The 26,945-nt window shown below is 42.8% G+C and overlaps 1 protein-coding gene and 1 long non-coding RNA gene across 3 annotated transcripts; one reads left to right on the top strand and one right to left on the bottom strand.

Annotated features, from left to right (window-relative positions):
* Nucleotides 1-1,211: 1,211 nt before the first annotated feature.
* On the bottom strand, nucleotides 1,212-3,469 carry foxa2 (forkhead box A2). The gene is made up of 2 exons (XM_048535497.2): nucleotides 3,240-3,469; nucleotides 1,212-2,506 (listed from the first exon to the last, which is right to left on the bottom strand). The coding sequence occupies exons 1-2, from the start codon at nucleotides 3,324-3,326 to the stop codon at nucleotides 1,277-1,279; spliced, it is 1,317 nt and encodes a 438-aa protein (XP_048391454.1). The 5' UTR covers nucleotides 3,327-3,469; the 3' UTR covers nucleotides 1,212-1,276.
* LOC125454582 (uncharacterized) lies at nucleotides 3,228-17,774 on the top strand. 2 transcript variants are annotated; one of them, XR_007248044.2, is made up of 5 exons: nucleotides 3,228-3,315; nucleotides 3,810-3,923; nucleotides 5,597-5,836; nucleotides 8,998-9,129; nucleotides 14,060-17,774. It is a non-coding gene; the product is annotated as an uncharacterized LOC125454582 (long non-coding RNA). The 2 variants fall into 2 exon arrangements; XR_007248043.2 differs by having other exon boundaries at nucleotides 8,998-9,133.
* Nucleotides 17,775-26,945: the final 9,171 nt, after the last annotated feature.

Raw genomic sequence — 26,945 nt, 5'->3', positions numbered from 1 at the left:
GTTGAGGTGTCTCACCGACGGGAGCGGGCCGCGACATCTCGACTGGAGAGTGAGAGAATGGTCATTCAGATGCCTAGGTACCTCTCTTTTGATTCGATTGGAAAGAAAGGTGAAACGCGGCAGTGCATTTTAACAGCGACGGAGGGGAAATTGTTGTCAACACCAAATGCATGAGCGTTTAAATTAAAAAGAAAACAGGCGAAAGTCACCGCGTTGTTCAGTTCTGCTTTCGCAAACGCTTCCAACACCTAATTAAGTGTATTTTTTTTAAGTCTGCTAAGCAAGAAGAAAGGGTCATTTAGCCGGATCAAAATATGTTCGTTTATTTTTTTTGTTGTTGTATGTCTTTTTGTTTAATTACATTTTATCGTTTATAAAATGTTAACATTCTGAACAGAAAGAAACAAAAAACTTTCTCGAGTTTCTTACATGGGGAACGACAGCATCAAAGGACACACACACATACACACGCACACACACACATACAAATAAGACTTCCGCTCTAAAATCTACAGCTCAACAATAAATTAAAATCACGTTTCTTTTTTTTAAAAAATAGTCGGTGTATCAGGTGAGAATTTACAATCTCCCGGCTGCGTGCGCTCGGGACGGGGTTGTCTGAGAAATTAAGAAACAGAAAGTGCGACAGTTTTAACAGCAATGAACCTTTTCCACGAGCGGGAGTGAGTCAGCTGCCCTTTTCGTAGTTCTCGGAGGGGACAGGATCAGACAGAAATCGGTGTATACATTGAACATTGAAGACTTCGGGTTAATACAAGATTCTGAGGGGGAGACAAACCGATCGCATTAAAGGGTGCCCCCCAATTATAAATAAACGGACAAAAAAACTATAAATTATTTGCCGATAGGGTTTTTGTTTTGATGTTATATGCGAGTAACACTTTCGAAATTTGAAACGTATAGGGAAGGGGGATGTTCTTTTTTTAAATAAGAATTCGTCCTCAAAGAGAGAAATCGACAAGAGAACTGTGCACAGTACAGAAACGTCGTTATATTAAACGCCTCGTTGTATTCTGAAGCAGCCAAACCAAACAGAAGACATTTGAAACGGCGCGCAATATACAGTCCAAAAACAACCGTGAAGAGGAATCGCTGAACAGCTAACAGTTTGAAAACATCAACAAAACAAAAAAAATTCCAATTGCCTGCGCATAAGATTCGCCCCCACACACCCTCCCTCCCTCCCTCCCTTAATTAATAATTCTTACAAAAATGTACAGAGTTGACCCAGTCCGATTGTGAGAGGGGGATAGGTTTAAGATGAGTTCATGATTGGTCTGGAATACACACCTTGGTAGTAAGACGTGTCGTTGGCGATGGACGATGGATCTAAGACCCCTTTGGAGGTCATGGGGAGGTTGGCGGACATAGGGGAGCTATAGTTAGAGTAATGCATTACTTGGTCATACGCCTTCAAGTCCATTTTGTGATGTTGCTGTTCGGAAGACATCAAGTTGTTGATTGAGAACGGGTGGTTGAACGAGTAGTGGTGCTCGGGTTTCAGGTGCTCCTGACCTTGCGACGGCAGGTGGGACAGCACCGGGTGATGCTGGTGCATGAGGTGAGGCGGTGGCGGAGGCGCCTGGCTCACCGCTCCGTTACCGTGCTCCGGGCTCAGGGTGGAGCTCCGGGACTTGAGGTCAGCCAGCGGTCTCTTGGGCTCGCCTCCTCCTCCTCCGCCTCCGCCGCCGGGAGACCCGCCGGACTGCGGTGACTCGTTCCCGGCGCTGGTATCGGTGCCGCTGCCGGCGGAGCAGCTCTCGGACGCCTTGCGGCCGGGGTCTTGCTGCGAATTCTTTAGCGCCTGCTTCTTCTCGCACTTGAAGCGCTTCTGGCGCCGCAGGTAGCAGCCGTTCTCGAACATATTCCCCGAGTCAGGGTGCAAGGTCCAGAACGAGCCTTTGCCCGGTTTGTCTGGGGATCTGGGCACCTTCAGGAAACAGTCATTGAAGGAGAGCGAGTGGCGGATGGAGTTCTGCCAACGTTGCTGGTTCTGGCGGTAAAAAGGGAACAGATCCATGATCCACTGGTAGATCTCACTGAGAGTCAGCATCTTGTTGGGAGACTGCTGAATGGCCATGGTGATAAGGGAGATGTAGGAGTAAGGAGGCTTGGCGTGGGTATAACTGCGGCGGTAGGTCTTGGGATCCCTGGACCTGTTCAGGTTGGATTGGCCGTAGAGCGGACTCATGCTCATGTTGGTGTACGAGGTCAGGGCGTTCATGGAAGTCGCCTGGGCGCTCATCGGACTCATGCTGGGGCTCAAGGCGCTGCCCATGCCCGTCATGCCTGCTCCCATGCCATTCATTGCCCCTGCTCCGGGGGACATGCCAGTCATAGCCGGGCTCATGCCGGTGCCAACGTAAGACATGTTCATGGACCCTGCTGTCATGTTGGCCGTGGTGCCCATCGCGGACATAGTCATGTAGGTGTTCATGCCATTCATTCCAATCCCCCCATTCATATTGCTTACTGAGGGGTAACCCTAGGGCAGGAAACAAGAAAAGCAGACGGTCACCTTTGTTTTGAGAAACGAACTGCCCTTAAGCGCCTGAGCTAATCGTAAAAGCAGACAGTAACAAGGCATTCACTTCCATGTTGGCATCACTCACAATGCGTCCCACTCACTCCTGAGAAGCAAAATCTCACTTTTTAAAAAAATTGATAATTGGGTTTTTATTATTGTATACAAAAGAGAAAAAAGTCTATTGAATTGCATTTTAACTATCAAACTCGATCGTTAATTCTGCCTGAAAAAAATTCAACGAATTTTCCTGCAGTAACGATTTGAAAGGAAAATAATGAAACGGTTGAACTAAATTAAAGGCGATAAAGGACGTAAAAAAATTGTAACAAAAACAGCTGCATTAAAGCGGACCTGTCAAAAGGCATTTAATAAAACCGTGGCGTAGCCAAAACTCACTCAACATCTGACTTTCGAATAAATAAGGTTTGAGTTTAACGATCAGCTCAAAGTAAAAGGGAGCTAAATAAGTTAGGTCTCCAGCGCTTTCGAAGTATGTAAATGTACAACAGAAACTTTATTTTAGCCAAATACAACATTGTTTAAAGACTGTTGAGGTACAAATCGAGGAGGAATTGGAGCCGCGCAAGTCAATATTTGATCACAAAGTTAATATTATCTTAAGGCTAATATTATCTTGTACATAAAGAGGATTGCTTTAAAAAAACCAAAAAAAAAAGCGCCGAAAGCTTACCTCGGACTCTGCATAGTAGGAACTCCAGTCTGTGTGGTCGTGTCCTTCCATTTTCACTGCGCCTAGCATACTGGAGGTAGGGTGCATTATAGGGCTCGAGAGAGAGAGAGAGAAAAAGTTCCTGCTGATCGTGGGCGATAGATTACCCCCGTGTCCGATTGCGGAATGGCTTATTTTTTGGGGAGGGGTGTGTTGTGTGTGGGAGGTGGCGGAGGGGGTGTGTGTATGTGTTGGTGGGGGTGGAGGGGAGGGGTGGGGGAGTTGAGGGTGGGGGAAGTGCTGGATTCTGCAGCCCTAATGCTAAACTGCAGCGAACCAGCGATCCTAGCGATGACAGTAGTTTGGAGTGACGTGAGTGGCTCAGCGGTGCACGGTGATATAAGCAGTCAGACCGCCAATCCCCAATTTCCTCGCAATCCTATTTGAATAATCATTTCACACCTAGCCGTGAGAACACACAGCTTGGCCCCCACCTGCTACCAGCATCAAAACGTGGGGGGGGGGGGGGGCGGTGGGAGAAGAATTTTGAACAAATTCATTAAACCTACGTGTGATTTGTTCCATTTATAGATTTCGAAGGGGGAGGGGGTCGTGTGGAATGGAGGGAATTTCTACCTCACTTCTTTGGGGGAAAAAAAAGTCCAAAAGAAAAACCTGGTCCATTGGAAATGTCCGCGCTGCAACGTGAGTCATTTTGTAAATGGAAATTGGCAAATTAAGATTTGGTTTTCTTTATTGAACAAGAGTTTGAGATCTGTCACGTTTCATTATGTCTCTCCAGCCACCCCCATCTTCACCCCTTCCTCACCCAGAGCTCTTACACCGGACATAAATTTAAACCGTGGACTGTCACAGCGTATTGCACACATAAATAAGCTAGTTGCTAAAAAATGACCGGCTGCTTTCCTCTGAAAATCAAAGCTGGGCTCCATCCGTATCTCGAAGGGAGGCCTCGGGGCGTGATTATGGGGTGCAAGCTGACTCGGTTGTATGTTTAACATAGTCCCAAAGAACTCCTTCCTGCGACCATTATTGTAAGAAAAACAAGCATACTTTTTTTCCCAGGGGGTATATAATGGAAATCGATATAATATTAACCCGCCTTCATGAGGGTAACACTCTACCCTTGGCTCAGTTTTAATTGTCTTGAGGATAGAGGAGACAGCATGCGCCTTTTCACTGGCGCCGCCAAACTTGCGAATACTGAACTGCCCGGAAAAGGTGCATGGCTCCTTCGAGAAATTCAGAAAGATCCGTGGTTTACAATTGATCGTTGCTAAAGACACGGGAGATGGTAATAATTTTAGTAAAACGGCGTGTCAGACACACCTGCGCGGACACACATACGTGCACAAACACACACACACACCATATTATTCTGTTCATTTCTTCAAAACACAACTCAGTTTCCTACCATTAGTCAGCGTTTGTATATGTACAAATAGGCGCTTGAAGCACCTCGAAATTCCTTTTTTCAGGACAAATGTCTTTTTTCAAAGCATCTTTTGTTTTTGAGCCGAGTTTAAATGCAGCTGAAACCGACCCACTTTGTGATTCCTGCATCACTGGTGGACTTAACATTCATGAGAAAATGACACTCCTTATCGAGAAATGTTTTCGTTTAGTCATTCTGGGGGTGAGGAAATGAGTGGTTTGGGGGGAGTTGGTGGAAATGTTATGGAGTTTCAATAACCCCTGCAGTACATTAAGACTGTGCAGTGAAAACAGCTTCTAATGCGAGACTAGCTGTAAGCGGAATACGAGCACTACAACATTGATACTGCGAGGCTGCATTCTGTGTTTCACCTGACGAAGGAGAGGGACCACAGTGGAAGTGTGAGGGCCTTTTCGATTTCCATTCAGGAGACCACTGAATGTGGGACATAAATCAGGTTGTCTGAGGTATATTTTAATCCGGCAGCAGATTACAAGCCCCACTACTGATGGGGTCTGGTAATTGTTTCAGGGAATTCTGCCCACTGTGTCCCCATCAAAATCACAAGGGGTATCTAGTAGAGTAACAACAAGTCCACGCAGCTACAGAAAAATAAAAGCAAACACGTTATGAAACTATTACTGAAAAACAAACCCATAATAAATAAACAGTAATCTCGTGGCTGTATGAAATATTAATGGAAAGGAGGTATAATTCAATCTCTCCTGCAGCTTCTCAGCAATGCGGCCCATTATTTGAAGGGGCAGCTTGGTCCATTAGGAAGAAACAGATTTGAGCCCCTCTGATCACATCTAATGGGTGCCTCCAGCTCATGCAAACAGCGCTGGTATTTTGGAACTTTCGCTGTTAATCCATAACGTTTATAAATGTTTTTCTTTCTCTCCCCCCCCCCCCACCCTAGCGAGCGTGTGGGCCGTTCTTAGATTTTCCAGCAGCAAGCAGAGACTTCCCCAGAGCAAATGTTTACTGAAAAACACCTCGTCTGGCTCACAGCGCTCAAAGCTGTAAAAGTTGACCTTGTTTGCATTTACTTTCCGAAGGGGAGTGTTACACAAACTTTATTTTTAAAAAGAAAGTGTTAGCGGCTCGTCCCCTCCTGCAACAAAAAAAACGCGACACCTGATAGTGACTCACAGCCCAGGTAAGAACAGCGCTGGTTTCAATATTGAAGCATTTTTTTCTTCTAGTGCAGCGAATTAGCCAATGAAATAGAGAAAAAAAGTCTTGATTTCAAAATGTTCTAAAAATAAAGTCACCACAGCCGTACCAAACCAGAGGGCTTCTGTTTCATGACAGAGTACACGGACCGCGATTTGAATGATTTGTACTGTAATGATATGAATGAGTTTGCCACGATAAACAGAATAAAAAAGTTGGACAAGGGCTCCCCCTGGTGGTAATTACACCACAGCCAGTTCTGACCAACTTTTCTCACCTATTACACCAAACACTGTTAATTCGATGGGAATCTTCCTTTTCAGTAGGTGTTTGAACATTGTGAACATCCCCGTTTCCTACCTCCGGAAAGTGTAGCGGATCAGTTTTTGTTTGTTTCGCCTGCATATGGAAACCATTTGGCCTATATTTCAGCTCTACAGTCAGTTTCAATCCCCTTAATCTTTACACAGAGCATGGCAGGTCTTCCCGTTTAGAAATGTGTAAGTCAATGTTTTTTTTGATGTTACAATTGAAACAAGTCTTCACCACATTTTCATGCAGAGCGTACCCCACCGAGGCAACTTGCTGCATATTCTATAGCCTACTATTTCGTATTCGTGCGTTAGTTGCTGGAAACTGTTTATTCACAACAGTTTACGTAGAATCCACACAGTGTGGAAACAGACCATTCGGCCCCCTCATGTCTACACCCCTTCTCCGAACAGCATCCCACCCATACTCACCCCTCTAGCCTCTAACCTTGCATTTCCCATGGCTAATCCACCTAACCAGCGCATCCCCGGACACTACGGGCAATTTAGCAATCCGCCGAGCCTGGACTGTGGGAGGAAACCGGAGCACCAGAAGGAAACCCACGCAGACGCGGGGAGAATGTGCACGCAGACACTCACCAGAGGGTGGAATTGAACCCAGGTTCATGGCGCTGTGAGGCAGCAGTGCTGATCATTGAGACACCGCATTTTGAACATCCCTATTAGATTTCACCTGAGCCTTCTTGATGCCAAGTGGAATGAACTCAGCATCTTTAGTTCCTTTAGAAAATTGAGGTCCCTTTAATCTGATCTAATTTTTTTTTGTTTGTCCTGTGATGTTGTCAGCCAAGCGCAAGTTCTTGAAACTCAGACTCCGCTTCAGTTAAACCAGAATTGAACAACGAATGCTTGACAGCTACTGCAGTGTTTTCTCCCTTCTTCTTTGATTTGATTTGATTTATTGTTGCAATGTACCTAGGTACAACGAAAAGTTTTGTTTTGTGCGCAGTACAGCTCATACAAAGGACATTAGGGCAATAAAACAGAGCAGGGAATGGAATGTTAACAGTTGCAGAGAAGGTGCACAGAGAATGAGATCAAAATTAAAATTAAACTCTGAGAGGTCCTTCTTACACCTGTACAGACCAGCACCTGTGAGTGAACACTATTCAGAGATTTCAAACTTTACATGTACCTTCGTCAAGGCTTTGACATCCTTTCTGAAGTGTGATGTGCAGAGATGGATGCAATGATTTAGTTCAGTTCAAAGGTTCAGCATAGTTTTCTTACAAAGTGTGTATTAATAAAACCAAGGGCTGATGTATTTAATTTTAACATGCTCATTAACTTGTCCTTGCATCCTCTATTTTTATATGAAGATTATACTGTGTCGAATTAGCAGGCTTCAGGATGCTTGTGGTAGGCATGTTAGGGCTTCCTCCTACAAAATAGAATTCTTCGTGAAGAACTGCGTTCAGTTGCAACTGCTAGAAGTGTAATAATGAGTCATAGAGTCATACAGCACAGAAACAGACCGTCTGGTCCAACCTGTCCATGCCAAGTCTCACAAACTGAACTAGCCCCATTTGTCTGTGTTTGGCCCATATTCCTATACACGTTTCCTGTTTGTTTACTTGTCCAAATGTCTTTTCAATGTTGTCACTGTATTTGCATGTACCACTTCCTCTGACAGCTCATTCCAGATAGGCACCATTCTCTGCGTGAAAAAGTTGCCCCTCAGGTCTCTTTTAAATCTTTTCCTCTCTCCCCTGAAACCTCTGCTGTTTTGAATTCCCCTACCCTGGGGAAAAGATATATGACAAGCGCAGTAAGCAGATGCCTGGAAAGGCTGGTGCTGTCAGTGAAGGAAAGGCGAGGTGTTGGTCACAACCATTTGCACTTTTGTGACTCCCTTACATTGTGGAATCCACCAAGCATAGAATTTGCATTCCTACATAGAGTGCAACTAAAGACCCCGCAGGGGCAACATCTGAAACAGAGCTTCAAAGTCCCATGTTGGGCAATCGAGGTAAATCAGTCTTTCTCATTTTTTTGTAGAATCATCCCTACAATGCAGATAGAGACCATTATGCCCATCAAGTCTGCAAGACCCTCCAAAGAGCACCCCAACCTGTCCCCTAAACCCTGAATTTGCCATGCCTAACCCGCCTTGCCTGCACACTACAGGGCAATTTAGCATAGCCAACCTCCCTAACCTGTGCATCTTTGGACTGTGGGAAAAATCCCTCACAGAGACAGGGAGGATGTGCAAACTCCACACAGGCAGTCACCCGAAGGTGGAATCAAACCCAGGCACCTGGTACTGTGAGGCAGCAGTACTAACCCCGAGCCACCATGTCACCCCACCAAGTGTATGTCTGTACATGCACTGACTTAGTTTGTTGATCTCTCACACAACAAAATACAACTTCATCTTTTAGAAATAATTTTCCTTGCAGTTGAATGATAACTATTTTTCACCTTCAGTCATGTCAGAGACACAAAAGATGTCAGCTAACATTTCTCATGTTTGAGTGTTTTTCTTTGGTGGGCCTGTTTTGCAGAATTTGGTTCGTCAGATTTAGTTTGTTTTTCTGTTTTTCCCCTTCTCCTCTTTCAGCCTTGGCCTGCCTTGTTCGAACGGAACTTGACCCTTCACCAACATTTCCCAATCAAAAATTTGGGAGAGGACAGATTTCACCAACTGTCGACACTCGGAATATGAACTTTGCTTTTCCTTTCTTGAACAGTGAAAGGCTATTGATTTTGAAACATGTTTTGCTGTTTTAAATCTGAGGCAATGACAGAACTCAGAATTCTCATGTTGAGGAAAATGTCTCATTTTTCCATCTCTCAATGTTATTTCTTACAGCCAAATTATTATTCTGAAGGCTCCACGAAATTACCCAAAAGCTGTTGATGAACAGTAGGACCCTGGGAAGTACTGAGGATCAGAAGGACAATGTTATGCATGCCCACTGATCCCTTAAAGATAGTGGGACAAGTAGGTAAAGTAGTTACATTGCGATATGGGTTAGTTTATTAGCTGTAAGAGCAGCGAGGTGATGCTGGAATTGTACAAAATGATGGCTAGGCCACAACTAGAGTATTGAATGCAAATCTGGAATCCATTATAAAGTGAGCATGTGATTGTTTCTTTAGAGGGTGCACATGAAATTTACCAGGACGTTGCTTTGGATGGAGAGTTTCAGTTTTGAAGAGAAATCGGATTGCTTTCCTTGATGCAGAAAAAAGAACTGAGGGTGGTCATGATTGTGATAAAATAATGTGAGGCATATTCAGGGTCAATGGGAAGACACTTTTCCCCTTGATGAAGGGATCAGCAACAAGGTGCATAGATTTAGAGGGAATGCGAAGAAAAACATTTTCACCCAGAACGTGGCAGTATCTGGAATTCAGTGCCTGTAAGCAGGATAGATGCAGAAATCTCATCATACTTAAGAATTATTGAGATGTTCACTTGCAATGCCAAAGCATACAAAGGTATGGGCAGTTGCTGGAAAATGGGATTAGAATAGATGTTTTTGACTCGTGGAAACACAATGCGCTATAGGCCTCTATGACTCAGTTGATATAAATGATTTTCCAATCCTATACCACACTACAAGGACAAATTATTAAATATCAAAAGCGGAATAATAGAAAAGATGTCTTGAGCCTTAACAACCCCAGCTTTAAACAGGAGTGAAACTAGTGAAGAAACAACCAAGAATTCACTTCTGTTCCTTGTAAACTAGCCTCATTAGACCTGCCAAAGCCAACTTCGTTTCAGCAAAGTTCACTTGGCTTAGGGCAAAACAATGTAATCATCCAATCTTCAAAATTTATTCTGAGGAACTGATTGCATCCCTAGCTAACTCAGAGAGAGAAATAAGCAGTTTCAATATAACTTTTAAAAGGAAGTTGAATAAACACCTAAAAGGGGAACTTACTGGGCTATTGGGGGGGGGGGGGTTGTAGGGGGTGGGGGGTAATGTAGTGGGAATAACTGGAAAACTTCTTCAAACAACCTACACAGAAACAGTAGGATGAATGACCTCCAATTGTAGGGTATCATTCTACATGGAATTCAAAGGTGTCCAGAGACATTCCAGTGAAGATATCTATATTGGCAGTGATCTGCTTGCTGCAGTGAGCACAGTGTCAGCACTGCTGGGCTGAGACTGCACTCTCTAGTTTTGGTTTTATTTGATTCTTATGTCAGTGCCTTATTTTTGTTGCTAATCACATTCACTTTGAGAGTCCTAATCTTGGCCATCCCCCTGTGCTGAATTGACAGTACCAGAGGCTGGGTCTCAACTCCCATGGAACACAATTTAACTAAAAAAAATAACTAAATTAAATTAAATTAAACTAAATTGAACTAGCCTCAGAGTATTCTGTCCCATGCCCATTCTTCCATGGACATTACTGGCAAGGCAAGCATTTGTTGCCAAATCCCTAATTTTTCCATAAACTAAATGGTTATGCAGGGCCATTTCAGACTGAACCACATGGAGTCACACGTAGACTAGGGACATTACCTTTAATGAGCCCAATGGATTTTTTTTTAACAACAGCTCAGAGTGGTTTCATGGTCAGATTAGCTTCAGATTCCAAATTTATTGACGGAATACAAATGACCAACTTACATTGTTGGATTTGAATCTACGTCCCAGGATTACTAGTCCAGTAACATTATGTCACTGTTTATCAATGTGACATGAAGGCAGCAAATGCTGGAAGTACTCAACAAGTCAGGCAATGGCTGTGGAGCGAGGAAACCAAGTTGATGTCTCAGGTCGATGATCCAATACCAGAAGTGGAAAATAGGTGTAGCAAAAAGATGTAACAGTTTGTGAACAAGTACAAAGGCAGGGAAAGGCAGAAGGTGGGAGGTACTATGGAATGTCACAGCTTTAGTGGGTCACAGAGGTAAAGAACATAAAGGAAGTTTTGTAATCAAGGGGAAGGCTGGGGAGATGAGATGTCAAAAAGAATGATGCTGAAATGCAAAAGGGACAGTAATTAATTAAGCAAAACAAATAAAAGAGGTGTTTGGACAAAGTGTAAATGGGGAAAACAGAATTATTACCAACATGAAAGAGGTGGGAAATAAGAGCACAGTATGATGCTACAGATCCTAAATAAGACCATAAGACATGGGAGCAAAACTAGGCTATCAGGCCCATTAGGTCTGCTCTGCCATTTGATCATGGCTGATACATTTCTCAACCACATTTCCCTGGCTTCTCACTTTGATCCCATTACCAATTAAGAACCTATGCATCTCTCCTTAAAAGACACTCCACAGCCCTCTGTGGTATTGAGTTCCACAGATTCACCACCCTCTGGCTGAAGAAATTCCTTCTCATCTCAGTTCCAAAGTGTTGTTTGTTAAATCTGAAGCTGTGCCCTCACGTCCTAGCCTTTCCTCCTGGTGGAAGCATCTCCTCCAAGTACACTCTGTCCAGGCCTCAGTATTCTGTACGTTTCAATAAGATCACCCACTGAACCCCATCCTTCTCAACTCCATTGGGTACAAACCCGCAGTCCTCAACTTCTGCTTATCTGACAAGCCCCTCATCCCTGGATCATTCCTGTAAACTTTCTCTGGACCTCTTCAATGCTAGCACATCATTCCTCAGATATGGAGTCCAGAGCTCCTCACAATATTCCAAATGATCATCATCCTATATAGCATCAGTGGTTCATGTCTACCGTTGCATTCCAGCCTTATTGAAATGAATACTAACGTTGCATTTGCCTTCCTAACTGATAACCTCAACAGAGTCCTAAACATGGTCTTCCATGTCCCTTGTGCTTCAGATTTCTGAAGCCTTTCTCCCTTTAGAAAATAATCTACACCTCCATTCTTACCAAAATGCATAATCTCACACTTTCTCTAACCTCACAAGATGACATTGTTTTCCACATGCAACGCTTTACCTACCCTCCCAATCCTTCTGCAGCCTCCAGGCTTCCTCTACACGACCTGTGCCATCACCTGTCCCTGCGTCATGTGCAAATTTAGCAGCAACGCCTTCGTACAGACTGTTAGTCATTAAAACTAAATCGCTGGAGAAACTAAACCCTCGGGCAGCAGCTGTGGGCAAAGAAACCAAACTTCTCGACCCCAACAGTATGTATTCTTCACAACTCCCGAGGGAGAGAAAAGGAAATTTTAAAAAGACGGTTATGTCCTGAAATTATTAATCTCAATGAATTTACATTAACTGTGTGATTTGCAGAAGATTCCACTGCAAACTCCCAGTCTTGACTAACCCTCACCCTAGTTTTTATAGTTACAGCATTGAACCAATAATATATTTTCTCCCTGTTGGGCTGCACTTCAGAAATGGTTCACAGATTGTAAAGACAGTTGAGACGTTCTGGAGCAGAGAACGGGGCACTATCAGTGGAATATGCTACATTCAGCCTGCAACGAACTGCAGCAATACATTTTGTTTGCCATATGTCTGGATAAAACTTATTAAACTCCACTACTGCAGTGCAACAGTCCAGGCTCCGGACTGAAATCATTTCAAGCTCTGCCCGTCTGAGGTTTTCGATGCTGGGAGCTCCATCTAGCGGTGTTCCTATTGCACAGGAATGCATTTATTGACTGCTGTTATTTCTGCTGAAGCGCAAATATTCAACTCCACCAGGAATAAAGCCTTCAATTTTAAGCAAACATGTTACTTCTATTTTACTCCTTTTTAATTTTATCATTGTCGAATTATTGTTTTTTTTCTAAATGCGCTGCACCAGAAAGCAAAACTCTTCCGTTTTAGCCCTGCTTGGAATGGACTGAGTTTCCAGTGACAGGAAGGGTAACTCTCGGAGCTCAGATCAGTAACTGTCGCGAGTGTGTGGGTTGAGGGTAATACTGATGAGGCCTGCAGAATAGTAGTTATTGACTCCTTCAATGGGCAAAACAGCCCCATTCTGCGCTGTAATACTTCCTGTGAATCTGAAACACGTAGATCTGAGATCTTGTGTTCACACTGGCCAACCGCTATTGTTTCCGTTTGAAGAAAGTGGTGAAAATAAAGCATACCCTGTCAGCACTTGGACTTTATAACGAACGCACTGAACACAGTGAAGGCAGAATGCAACACAGCGAACATACCCAGGATTCCTGGTATTTTTGTGGGGAGGAATGGGGGCCGGTAAGCTTGATGCTTGCAGTTACTCAGTGTAACGAGGAAGACTGTGCAACCCAGTTATACACTCACTATTATACTATAGCAAGCACGTTCAATTGTTTTTGAATGCACACTTTGTGGCTAAAGGGATTGGTTAGCTCACCTGGGTGGACTTTTGGTCCATGATGCAGAACAATGTGAACTGCATGGGTTCAATTCTTGCTCTGGCTGAGGTTGTCTCTCCTCTCAACTTCTCCCCTTGACTGAGGCACTTCAGCCCATTGAGTCCACACTGGCCTTCCAAAAGGACCCCACTGCCCATACCCACAATCCCTTTAACGCTGCATTTTCCCATGGCTATTCCACTGACCCTGCACACTACAGGCAGTTTAGTATGGCCAATCCAGCTGACCTGCTCATCTTTGTGATGACTGTGAGAGGAAACTGGAGCACCCACACATTGGGAGAATGTGGAAACTCCACACAGTTACCAAGGCTAGAATTGAACCCAGGTCCCTTACACAATGAGGCTAGCTGGCTCTCTTTCTTTATTCGTAGAACAATACTTTTTTTAAGCCTGGCAGCATCTGTGGGGAGAAAACAGAGCCAATTTCCTAACTACAATCAGTTCTGAAGAAGGGTTGCTAGATCTGAAACATTGACTCTGCTTTCTTCCATGGATGTTGTCAGAGTTGTTGAGTTTCTCCAGCAATTTCTATTCATGTTTCAGATTTCCAAAATTTTTTTGAATAACCTTTAAATTGTGCCTTCTTTCTTATGATGCAGCAATTTAATCCAGAGATGCACATCCTGGCCTGATTTCATTTGGTATTGGACCGATATTTGACAGGCCACAAGAAACTACAGAGAGTCGTGAACATAGCCCATTCCATCATGCAAACCAGTCTTCCACCCATTGACTTCCTACTGCCTCAGGAGAGCAAGAAACATAATCAAAGATCTTTTGCACCTCGGTTATAAATGCTTCCACCCTCTTCCATCGGGCAGAAGATATGAACATTTGAATATATGTGTGAATAGATTTAAGAACAGCTTATTCCCCACTGCTATCAGACTTTTGAATAGATCTCACAAATGTTAATTCTGATCTGTCTCTCTCTCTCTCTCTCTGCGCCCTCTCTGTGGCTGTAACACTACAGGTGGCACTCTGTGTTGCTAGCCTGTGCACTTTCTGTAGTATGATCTGCCTGTTTAACACATAAAACAACACTTTTCACTGTATCCGAGGATGAGACAATAGTCAATCAATCAACCACTTAAAAATCTCTCAGCAGAAAGCTTATTGCTTGACACGTCTAGATTTTTGTTGAAAGACTGTTCATTGCTAAATAGGCAGAAATGATCTGAATTTGGGTCTTGAAGGCAATAATATCAATATTTTACTGCTTGTACCAAATTGGGGAGGATGTATGTCAAATTGTGATGAGGTTGTGAAGTCAGAGATGATGGCCAATACGGACAGGTGTGAAGTAATGTATTTTGTAAAAGTGAACTACTGCAGATGCTGAAAATCTGTAACAATCCCAGAAATTGTTGGAGAAACTCAGCAGGTCTGGCAGTATCTGCAGAGAGAGAAACAGAGTTAACATTTTGAATGCAATGCAATCTTTCTTCTGAACATTTCTTCTGAAGAAGAGTCACACTGGACTCAAAATTTTCTTGATTCTAATGAGTTTGCTTTTTAAAGGAAGAAATAGGAGTTAAATTTTAATGTAAACACAAATCCCTTAACACATACAGCTCGTTGACCATCAGAAAATTCTACATTTGGATTCCTGTGAGCAAGGCAGAGTGACAGGTTTGATTATTCAGGATGGTCCTTAAATCATTCGCACTAGGTATAGTAGTTATAAGCATATTCCATGGCAATATGTAGAAATGATAAGGCAACTACAATATGGAACACGTCATCAGAAATGTACACCTGGCAGGGTTCTAAGAAACTACAAAAAAAATCAAAAGACTTAAACATTAAATGGTGACATGGGATGGTTTACATCTATTCTAGGTTTATTGGTGCAACATGGGCTGTTTTTCCCTTCCAGCAGGCCTGATTTGGTGAAAAAACAGTTGCTTCGGGGTTGCCTTCCATTTACTGGTGGTTTCTGAGGTTGGCAGTTCAGTGGAGATGTTCTGCTGCTGTCAAAAAAGCCTAAGGAAAAGACCTTTAGTAAACCCTTTGCATGTCAAAGTTTCACTGCTGTATTTAATGCTGTAACGTTTCTTGGAAGCTCTCCAGTTCTATTGTATGCAAAGGCAGCCTTGTGAAAATTAGTTCATCGGAGATGAAACACCTTTGATAATCTGCGTTTGGAGTTGCAATCCACATTGTGGAGCTCGCAGTTCACTGTGAACTGCCTAAGCAATGTACTAGCCAGACTCATTCTCTGCAAGATGAAAAGTAATTGTTTCAAAGGGCGCACGTTGATTTGTTTGACCGTAACTGCAACTGCCATTGTCTCCCAGTTTATCAGAGAGCACACAATACCAACTTGTATTCCAACTCAGATGCCCTAGGTTTATGGGAACTATCTGATGGGGGATGTGGAATCATCTTCCATCACCCTTTTCTGCCTCTGAAGTAATATATGCATGACAGTACTGCAGTGCGGAGAAGGAATTTGCAAGTTGCACTTTGCAAAAAAAAAGCAATGACATGTGTTAAAGAGAAAACTGGGCAGCTGTGCTATTTTAACACCAGGATGTGTCCCTTGCCCCCTCCAGTCTGTCTGTATCACAAGTAGAACATCACTTCCTAGGTGAAGAAAGTCAAGTTTGGCTGTGGCTGCAGGGAGTCAATGAAGTGCAAATCTGTTTAATGTCAGTCTTATTCTATGACAGTACAGTAACTCAGCAAGCAGTCAGCACTGAACAAAGATACAATCCACATCCTGCACTGAGGGTGATCTAAGAGGGCTTGGGCTGTAACAACAGATAATGCATACTTAAACATTTTAGGTAGGCAGGGCCACCCTAGTTGGGCCATTTTAAATTGTTGTTCATGATGGGCACATTAGTTTAATTCAACCCCACATTGTTAATCACAAAACCTTGCAAATGGATAATCACCACATCGACACAGGTCAGAATTCCATCAGGAAGGAAATAGCTTCTTAAGAAAATCACTCGTGACGCCACCATTTTAAATCCCTTTAAACCAATCTGAACCAGATTATTCAACATGTGTTCAGGAAAAGTTTTAATTGGTGTAAAGTTAGATTAGCATCTGTTAGATCTTTCTGATAGGACTAATTTGCTCACACAGGTCTAACCAGGGCTGAATGGGCAATTTTGTGATTTCACGCCATCCCCAGTGGGTGATCTGAAGCCAGCTGACAGCTCTGAAATTTAATTCAAAAACTAAATATCGTTTTAGAAAACAATTTAGCCCGAGACCCACTGTTGCTTCTAGTAGCATTCACACATTTATTGCAGGTGAGCGTGTGACTTTAGCAAAGAAAATAAATAAATGGGAGTTAAAATCAGCAGTAAAACGACTGACAGAGAAATTGCATATGATTATATTCAGTGTTTAGCTGCTTGTATCATCAATACTAATTTGTAAATCTGTACGATCTGTTCCTTTTCCTTTGTTAGTGTTGCAATATGTCACTTTCTATTTCGAAGAAGTTAATTCACCTGGTCCTAACCTGTTTTGCAAGATTACTGTGGTCAATAAGTTGCAGACAGAATTCCAGTGCTATTACCAACCTTCACCTTAAAGTACCATTTTGCTGATCTTATCTGCTCACCGTATTCCCATCAGATTGCCAGATCTCACTTCCCAGTCACCTTTGCTAACTGACACTAACTGATTCACCCTCCTCGGCTACTGTCCTGATATTTCCAAGATTGCAGACACCGTCACATATCCAAGAGCCTGCCCATGACCCAGTGCCCAGCAAAAACAGCCCTGTCTTCATTCTTTCATTTCCTTTAAAAATGCTTGAAGTGTTGTTCCCAATTCTGTCTGACCTTTCACTCCACTTGAAGCTTGAATCTTTTACTTTCAAGTGCACTTTAAGCCATACATCATTCTGACTTGTGCTATATCACTGTTTCTTCACTATTGCAGTGTCAAAATCCTGGAACTATTCTCCTAACAGCACATCCCCACACCACATGGACTGCAGCAGCTCAAGGCAGCAGCTGACCATCACCTTCTCAGGGGCAATTAGAGGTTGAAAATATATAATGTTGACTTAGCCTGCGCACCTATCTCCCATGATGAAAATTAAGAAAAGGTTCCTTTTCCACATGGAAATAGTCTGAACTGACATCACAATCACACCCCCTTGACCGTGATCAAAGTACACATTCCTTTCTTGGTCACCTTTCTTTTCTTTTGTGCAATCCTTGACTGACTCAACTGCGGAATTTTCACTGCCTTTACACAGCATTCCCCACTTCACCACAATATCCAGGCCTCACAGATTGAAGGATGAGTGCCTACGGTGATGTCCATCCAGTCATTAACTAAATCAGGTGCTGTGTTTTTCGATTGATAAGCAGATTACAAACCCTTTCAAATATTGAGTTATGTTGAGAAACAGTGATTGGTGAAAATATAATGCGAGTTACTCAAAAAATAGCTAAGGAGCACTGACTATCTTTTGACCTCTTTGGGAACTGTGCACCTCGCAAGATTGCTTAGTTTTCTTATTGACACAATTTTGAGAGAAAACTGCTGAGGTTGAGCAATATCGAGTCATGCAGCACAGAAACAGACCCTTCAGCCTAACTCATCCAACCGACCAGACCGAGTCCCATTTGCCAGCATTTGCCTCATATCCGTCTAAACCCTTCCTATTCATGTATCCATCAAGATGCCCTTTAAATGTCGTTATTGTACCAGCCTCTGCCACTTCGTCTGGCGGTTTATCCCACACACGCACCACCCTCTGTGTGGAAGAGTTGTCCCTTAAGTCCTTTTTAAACCTTTCCCCTCTCACCTTAAACCTTTCAGGTACAGATATACTGTTTAGTTTTGGACTCCCCCGCCCTGGGAAAAAGTCCAACACCAGAGATCATATTCTCGCCACTCTCAATGCTCCCTCTCTTCCTTGGGACAGAGGGCGACTTTGCTTCCAGTCTGGTTTGATGGGCTCTGTCACGATCGAAGGTGTGATCTGTAGACTGGGCCTCACGTTGGGCTGGTGCTACCTTATCAGTTCAGGTTGATTAGTTGTTTGGAAGTTTGTGTGTTTTCTCCAAAGCTTTGCCATCACCTTGGCATGTTCCAGAGACAGCGTCTCAAGGTGTTTGGTGCCTTTCCTTTTTCCCCATTTTAGCTTGGCCACAAGCCAGGGATTCCCATCGGCCTGTGCGGACCCCTTCAGGGATACTTTGAGGACCTCCCCAAGAACATTTCCTCAACCCTCTTTGGAGTTCCCTGCTGTGAACAAGTTGCAGGTAGAGCGGTTGCATTAGGGCATCTGGTATCAGAATGAAGTACCCCACCCATTGTAGCCAGTTTTGCGTGGTTCGCACTTCAATGCCAGGCCTGTTGGCTTGAGAGAGGATTCGGTGTCTTTGCTTGCCACTGGATTTGGAGGTATTTATTGGGCTTTCAGATGTGTGATGTAGACTGTCCAAACCTTGCAAGCTCATCCAGACAAGGGGATCACTGCTCTAAGGCTAGCCATCAGTATAGCCTTGGTTTTGAGTCTCAGTTTTCGCGCTGCTGGTTCTTGATGTGTAATTCAAGAACAAATCCCTTTCGGTATTTTATTGCCACTATTTCACACTCAGAGACGGGGCTGTGAAGTCAACAAGCTCAGAGATAGTAAGAACTGCCAATGCTGGCGTCAGAGATAACACAGTGTGGCACTGGATGAACAAAGGCCAGGCAGCATCAGAAGAGCAGGAAAGCTGACGTTTCGGGGTCTGGACCCTTCTTCATTTCTGCTTTCCTGCACGTCTGATGCTGCCTGGCCTGCTGCATTCCTCCAGCTCCGTACTGTGTTACCTCAAAGTCAATGAGCTGATGGTTTTCTCTGAGTGAGCACTAAGACTGATGTAAGCAAGTACAAAGGACAATTGGAAATAAATTGGCAAACATAGTCTGTCTACCTGCTGCTACTGTGCTGTACAATCAGCATTTATTGACCATCCCCAACTGCCCTAGGGAAGATGGTGGTAAGTTGCCTCCTTGAACCACTGCAGCACTCCCCCAGTCCCTCTACGCCACCACCCCCACTGAACCCTGCCACTTTGGACTTCACTGTTTGCAAGTTATTGTATTCCCCGGCATTAAGAGCCTAATGAAGACCATGAATTCATTGTCAATTGTTAGGGAATGACCATCTGGTTCGCTAATGTCCTTTAGGGGAGGAATCTGCCATCCTCACCTGGTCTGGCCTACACGTGACTCCAGATGCTGCTTTGTTAGCTGTTTTCTGGGCAATTAAGGATGGGCAATAAATGATGGCCTGGCCAGCCATGCCCTCATCCCACGAACAAATAAAAAGATAGTAGCAATCACACTTCAAATGTGCACTGTTGGCTGGGATTTCCTGAGGTTTTGAAAGGTGCCACACAAATGGAGGCTTTCCTGGATTTTTGTTGGCACAGTTGATATCTAAGAGGGGCTGTGTCAGTTTCCAAACATCACTTTCACATCCTTCAGTAGGCTCCCGTCCCTGTATGATTTGTCTCCTTATTCCCGAAGAGGGTAACTTATTGTGACATGTGTTTCTGCTGGGGTCAAGAACCCTCCGGCATCTCACTCAGGCACTCATTTCCCTGTGGATAAATCAAGGCAGCTTTTCCATTGTGGAATGCATCACTCCAGTCCCATCTTGCCCGTACCATCCAGAAGCTGAAAGGCTTTAAGTTTGTGCTTCTCTCTACATGCCGACTAACAATTGACAGCGGGGGGAAAATAAAATCATTCAGCTGAGTAAATGAGTGTGAGTGATCTTTAGTTGCAGAGTTTGACTTCTGACCTGTTCTTTGGGAAATGTCACCTGAAGCAGATTGAACCCCATGCTTAACAGTAGCTGCAATGTGCATTCATTGTAAGGCATGCTGTCAGATTCATTTCCTGTGGTCGCTTCAATAAAAATGGAGTTATTATTTATAAGTGAAAGAGTTTCATGGTGCAATGCAATTAATGCAAAACAGGAGACATTTATGGTTTCGGGCCCAAAGAATTATCTGCAACATTTCGCTGAATAAAGTCTGCCTTTTCTAACAACACAATAAATAGGTAAAACATACCAGCACTGTGTAACGTTACTAAAAGATTGCTTTCTGTGACTGTCAAAGTGCAGCACCAAGCAAAACCCTTTTGAGCTGTAGGTGAGAAATACTTTGTCCTCTTGCCAGTGTTGACAGGATGGTAGGCTGCTGCTGAGAATTGGGGCAAGAGTTTAAGGCATTTATTGTTTCTCCTCTACTCGGTAAACAAGGGGTAATTTAAACTGCAAATATGGTAAACATTTAACCAGGTTCCCAGAGACTCGACTTGCATCTTTTCATTGGTAACGGCAGCTCGTTTCAACTAATTGACGAACGCTTGGGACTTGGATCTTAAATTCTATATCTAACCTGCTCCAATAGAGCATTTTGTCGAAAGAAATACTTGCAGAAATTTTGGTTGTGTGATATTAGCATACAATTGCTTAATGTGTTACTGGTACAAACATTTTAATGGAGGTGTTAACCCATTTAAAATAATTGTGCTATATCTCGCCATTAAGATAGCCAACAGAGGAATTTCCCACAGATGTGTTAAGGGTTTGCACATTAATCATTCCCCAGCATTGACTCAGGTCTTTGCTGTTTTGTCATTAAACATATTAAAAGCCTCAAACCCAAGTCAAAGCAAGTCATTCCCGATTACAAGGGGCTGCCAAAGGAGAAAATTGTGGTGATCATCGTGAACAACCCCATGTTCAGTCCCTGGTCGGTTACTGAACTTGTCCACCTCAAACATTTGGATGGTGCCTGACCTAGTGTCCTAAGCTAGGAAGGCAGAAATCTACGTCTGTTTCTGCTTTTGATCACAGCCCAGAGAACCAGCCTGGAAATTCTGCAGCTTGGAGATGTCAAGGGTAGTGAGCTCTGCAGTCAGATAGCTGCACATAGTGAATAGCTGACAGAGTGAGATGCTGGAAAGTTCCTGAAATCTATTGAAATCCTCAGCAGACTGAATTAGGCTTTCTAAACGAAGAAGGAAAATTACTGGCAACAAGGAGGAAACTTCTGAAAGTTAAACTGTAACAATCTCATTTGTAATTCTCATTGATGGAAATAGACATCAGCAAATGAAGAAGTAGAAGTGAATAGAAGGATATGCTGACTATTAAAAAGTTCCTTACAATGTAGTAAGAAATGCTAATTCATCAGGCTCATGTTGCACATTAAGCTTAATGCTATTTAAATTGTTAAAAATAGTTGAATAAAGTTGCTGTATTGCAGATTTAATGTTTTAAACCTATTTGATAAAGAAAGAATAACTATAATACCCTTTGCTTTCAACTAATTCCCTTATATAAAAACAGCCAACCACTTTCAGGAACGTTCAACCAGTTCAACTAAGATAAGGAGCCTTTATTTAACAATCATTGCCCCTCATCTGAAAGCTTCAAAGTGTCCTGTCCCTTGGCCAACTCACACTATCTTGATCACATGAGCCTGGGGTGCACCTGGGTCAACTTAAGGCAGGAATAAAGATTTCAAGCCACTTTAATGGTTAAGAAGTGGGCCTCAGCTGTTTGTCTAGATGAGAATGGGATGGCTTTGCTAAAAGGGCAAGCTCCGAATTGAATACTTTCAAAGGTCAATGAATATTTATAAATGTGGTCGGGTGCAGATACGCTGTTTACAACAGTTGTAAGCAAAGGTTTTACATTTCAAACACAAACAGAACTCCCATCCCACGATTTCATTCTCAAAACTGCCTTTCGCTGAGTATGGCAAGATAAAAATTAGCACTTCCATTTAACTTAATTTTTAACTTTTTTAACCAATGTTTTGCATTTTAACTTATCAGACTGATAGCTCTTTGATTTGCTGTCAGCCAGTCCAAAAATCAGACAGCAGTTTCTTCTCTTGTCTGGAGTATTTGGAATATTGTCCCTACTGGTTACTGGTCCTGACAACTGGTGTTGACTTCTTTGAGCCTGACTTCAATATCCGTGCTAAAACAAAACACTGTTATTATCTCCCTGCAGGCATGTTTCAGAATTCAATTGATTTTTCACAGATGCTGTCGAAACCTAGACCAACCCAATCACCTGTGCCACCGCTGCTTTGTGGGTGGCATTACAGTTGCATGTTTACGATGGTCATGCACGGGCAATGCTTTATCATGGAGATTGCCAGATTAAAGACAAAAAGGATGCACTATCAGTCAGGTGCACTGGGATACTTTGCATCCAAGTAATTTAAAACAAGTCAGCAACAAGCACTTTTTAAAAAAATTAATTGATGTTCAGAAATTATATCTTTCACATTTGTGTCAGTAAAGTATATAAACTATGAAGTATATCTGATGCGCTGTTAGGGCAGACAGGGAGACAATCATTCCAGCAGGTGGAAAGAATGTAATAACAGGTTAAAGATGTAAGATCATAGGCAGAATATCCAAGGGGTATGGCAGAGTATTTGTTGTAATCAGGGATGCCTGAGATGATGAAGGAAGTAGAGTTAAAAGTAGGCACAAAGAAGCGAAATGTACTAGAAGTGGAAATTGTCTATTGGTAATGATCAAGAGTGTGGGGCTAAAATGGCTTTCAGACAGTCTGCAAATGCACAATGGATCAGAATGTCTCCTTCCATTGTATCATTCTGTGATTTGGAACAGAATTTAAAGTTTACTACTTTTTACTATTTCTGAACTGGATTTCACTTCAGACTCTCTTTAGGTTTTTAAATATAACATTTAGATAAATCTAGATATACACACCTTCCTTCATTGGATGCATATGTTGGCACAATATGTTTATGACTAAAAGAAGCTACTGTCTTGTATACGCAGAGCTGAAAGTGTAAAAGTAATTGCCTGTATAGGCTGTCCATTGTAATTGGAAGTCATTACTGGACAATTAAAAATATCTGTTATCTGTACTGATAGTTTAAACTTTGAACAGATGAGTTACTCCAATAATGTCCTTGTGCAACTTCTTGGGCTAGATTACTACATTTTCAACAACAACTTGCATTTATATTTGCATTCTTAACAACAATAAAACATTCCAGGGGCAAATACAGCAAAACTGGTCAGTAAGTTGCATAAGGAATTACAAGGCCAGAATGCCACAAATAGTTTTTAAAAAGGACTTTAAGAAAGAAAGCAAGGCAGTGGGGTGGACAGACGCAGGGAGAGAATTCCAGAGCAGAGGGCTTAGCAGGCAAAGTTACTGCAACCGATTCCAAAATTGCTTATCTGGCAAGAATTGATGGTGTGCAGGGAACCCAGGGAATTGCTAGGGTTGAAGGAGATTAGAGGGTTTTGATGATAATATGCAATGTATTGTTGTTGCTGAATTAGTAATCACTGAACCTTTCCTCAGTACCATAATGAGGGCAGGACTGAAAGTAACTGTACAAAGCACTTTGTGCTTCCTCCGAATTTAATTTGTCACATGTTCTGTGCAAGTTGCTGTTACAGTAGCAGGAAATGTTTCATGGACAATTCATGGATGATATCCCACTATGGAGTGGCCTCGCCAGTGCTTTCAACGTCAATGCGGTTTAAATGAAGTTGACACCATACTGGAGCTTGTTTAGGGCAGTTTCCCAGGGACCTGTCCCATGTTCACATTGTGAGTGTGCGTACACGTCTGTAAAAATACACATTTAAATTTGCATTTGTATCCTTTATTGTCACACAAATTTAATATGAAACACAGTGAAATGTTTAAAATGTTGCCATGTGCTGGAGCCACTTTGAGTAACTTAAAAATATTGTAAAAAGATCATTTAAAACAAAATTGAAAACAAGATAACTGAAAGAGAGCCCAACTTTTCCACCACCACCGATTGCCGCCTGTTCCACACCGCTGCCAGAGCCCCACTCCTGGTTCACCAGCCGGTTGGCTCTTGTCGTCATTTTGCCACCAGTACTCAGGCCCACAGTCTTGCCTGTGCTAAAGCCGCTGCTGCTCCCAGCCCTGTCGAAGCCACCTTCCTACTAGCTCAGCTCTCCTCAGAAGGTAAGTAGAAGTCAAAGCTGAAAAATGAAAATAAGAACGAGAAGAAGAAAAGCAGGTGGAGTGGACGAGCCCCAGACCCAGGAGCCCAGACACAGCCTGCTCTGCCGTCGCCATCTTGGAAGATAAGTATGTGTAATGCTGTTTAAACCTGTATGTGCCTATATGTACTCATGTATATTGGTAGATCTATGTGTAAGAATTTACATGCCCACTTGATAGGTTGTAAAGGAAAATTGACCCCAAGAAGGAGAAGACAAGAGAATGATCTGTTGATAGAATGAAGTGAAGTCGAAGGGAAGGAGGTTTGTGTCACGTGTAGCTCTATTGAATTCAATGGCTTGTTCCTGTGCTGTAAGTTCTATGTAATGAGGGATCGCACTATCAAGATGAGAATCTGCTCGTCGGCAAGGCGTCTTGAAATTTGATGTCAACAAAGATTCACATCAAAGGCTTTTGTTGACCAATGAGCAGACAGCACCTGGTTTTGAACTTCTCAGTGCAAAATTTCTGGTTTACTGGGCCACTCCAAGAGGCTTTATCCTTCCCTCAAGTCTATTTACCACCTTCGCTTCTCATCATTGACATAGTCTCGTGATTTACTGTCATCTTTATGGTGCCACTGCAGCTTGCAGATGCTAGCCGCTGGATACATAGTTCTGTCAACTTTTGCATTGATGTGAAAAAAAACACATTGCAAGCTTGAAGTGCAGCTTCTTTTTCATCTGCCCCTTCCTTGTAAAGAAACACCTCCTCCACACATTAGTACTGATATATAACTGGAGTGCAAGCAATGTCACTTGAGGAAATACTTTGGCATCCTCTGAAATTTTGCATCAAATTTCTAAACGCAGGAAGAAGCAGGAGTCCTGCAAAAATATTGGCTTCTGAATGACTTGGAGTTTTAACCAGTTGATTCCCCTAGCAATCCCAGATTGAAACGAGCAGATTAACCGGTGAAAATGATAAAACAAATCATTCAAACCCGTTCATGGACACAAATAGCCTGTCATTTTTGTGAAATAAAATGAATACCTTTACATGTCCCTGGTTATATCAGGAGAAAATTACTGCAGATGCTGGAAACTCTACAGAGAACAAAAATGCTGGCGATTACAGCAAGCCAGACAGCAATTGGTTACAATAAAATGATATCATTCAGAACCAGTGCAGTTGTCAGCACACACAAGTGGTCCTTACAAGATTAATACATTACATATGAATAAGAAAACTCTTATTGATCTTTCGTTCTGAGTTGGTGATATTTTGACCAACGACTGGGAGAATAAAGAAAAATGTCTTAGCTGTAAAACCAACTAATTATGAATTGCCTGCCTGCTCTGGTTAATAAGATAACTGCTATTAATAGAAAGACAAAAGGGTTACTTTCCTCTGTGGCCATGCATTTACCAGCCTTTTGGACCAGTCAGCTGCAGACTGAAAAAGAGCAAACATATGCCAGCAGGATGTTCAGAGGCTATTGTCTAAGAAATTGCAGAGTTAACAGCTCCTCTTTTACATGGTATTCCTGGGTTATGGTGTTACCAAGAAAGACAAATAAAGCAATCTCCAGCTGCAAATGAAAACATGTTCAGAAAAAGTGAGAAGCGTATTGCTTTGGAATGCATTTATTCTGACCAAACAATTCTCCTTATGTTTCTTCAGAAACGAATGGCCTAGTCAACATCAAAACTAAATTTTTCATTCCGAAACTGATTCACCTCAGAACATGTTTAAGTTTGATGTTTTATAAATATAAATTATCGAGCTGTGCCCATGTACTCACATTCTTATTTCATTTTCTTTGTGTGAACTGCCAGGATGATTACAGTACCAATTGGCAACTGCTGTAAATACTCAACAATTTTCAAAAACATATGACAGTGTTGAGGTTAAACAAATGGGCGGCAGTAGAAGAATTAAGGGCTTATTGACTCCGTTAGACTGGTTTCAATAGCCTTAACATCGTAATTGCATTTCAGTTACATCAGAAGCATAACTAACATTTAGTGAAACTTATGAAACAACCAACGTAGCACCCTGATGACTTCAATCAGCACATTTATGTTGGTTTCCACATCCACACCAATGATAACAAATGTTACCCACCAGGAGCAGCAACTCATATTCCGCCTGGGAACCCTGCAGCCCAATGGTATCAATATGGATTTCACAAGCTTCAAAATCTTCCCTCCCCCTACTGCTTCCCAAAACCAGCCCAGCTCATCCCTGCCTCCCTAACCTTTTGTTCCTGTCACCTATCCCCTTTTCCCACCTCAAGCAGCACCTCCATTTCCTACCTACTAACCCCTCATCCTGCCCCCTTGACCTGTCTGTCCTCCCCGGACTGACCTATCCCCTCCCTACCTCCCCACCTATACTCTCCTCTCCACCTATCTTCTCCTCTATCCATCTTCGATCCGCACCCACCCCTCCCTATTTATTCCAGTTCCCTCTCCCCATCCCCGTTTTCTGATGAAGGATCTAGGCCC

This window comes from Stegostoma tigrinum, chromosome 9, assembly GCF_030684315.1.
Source record: "Stegostoma tigrinum isolate sSteTig4 chromosome 9, sSteTig4.hap1, whole genome shotgun sequence".
Taxonomy (NCBI): domain Eukaryota; kingdom Metazoa; phylum Chordata; class Chondrichthyes; order Orectolobiformes; family Stegostomatidae; genus Stegostoma; species Stegostoma tigrinum.
The sequence above is the reverse complement of the archived record's forward strand: the minus strand, read 5'-3'. Positions and strand labels throughout refer to the sequence as shown.

Excerpts from the sequence above, each read along its gene's own strand:
- foxa2 (XM_048535497.2), bottom strand. The coding sequence starts at position 3,326 with ATGCACCCTACCTCCAGTATGCTAGGCGCAGTGAAAATGGAAGGACAC. Across the intron at positions 2,507-3,239 it reads CCTACTATGCAGAGTCCGAG|GGTTACCCCTCAGTAAGCAA; the intron begins GTAAGCTTTCGG and ends TTCCTGCCCTAG.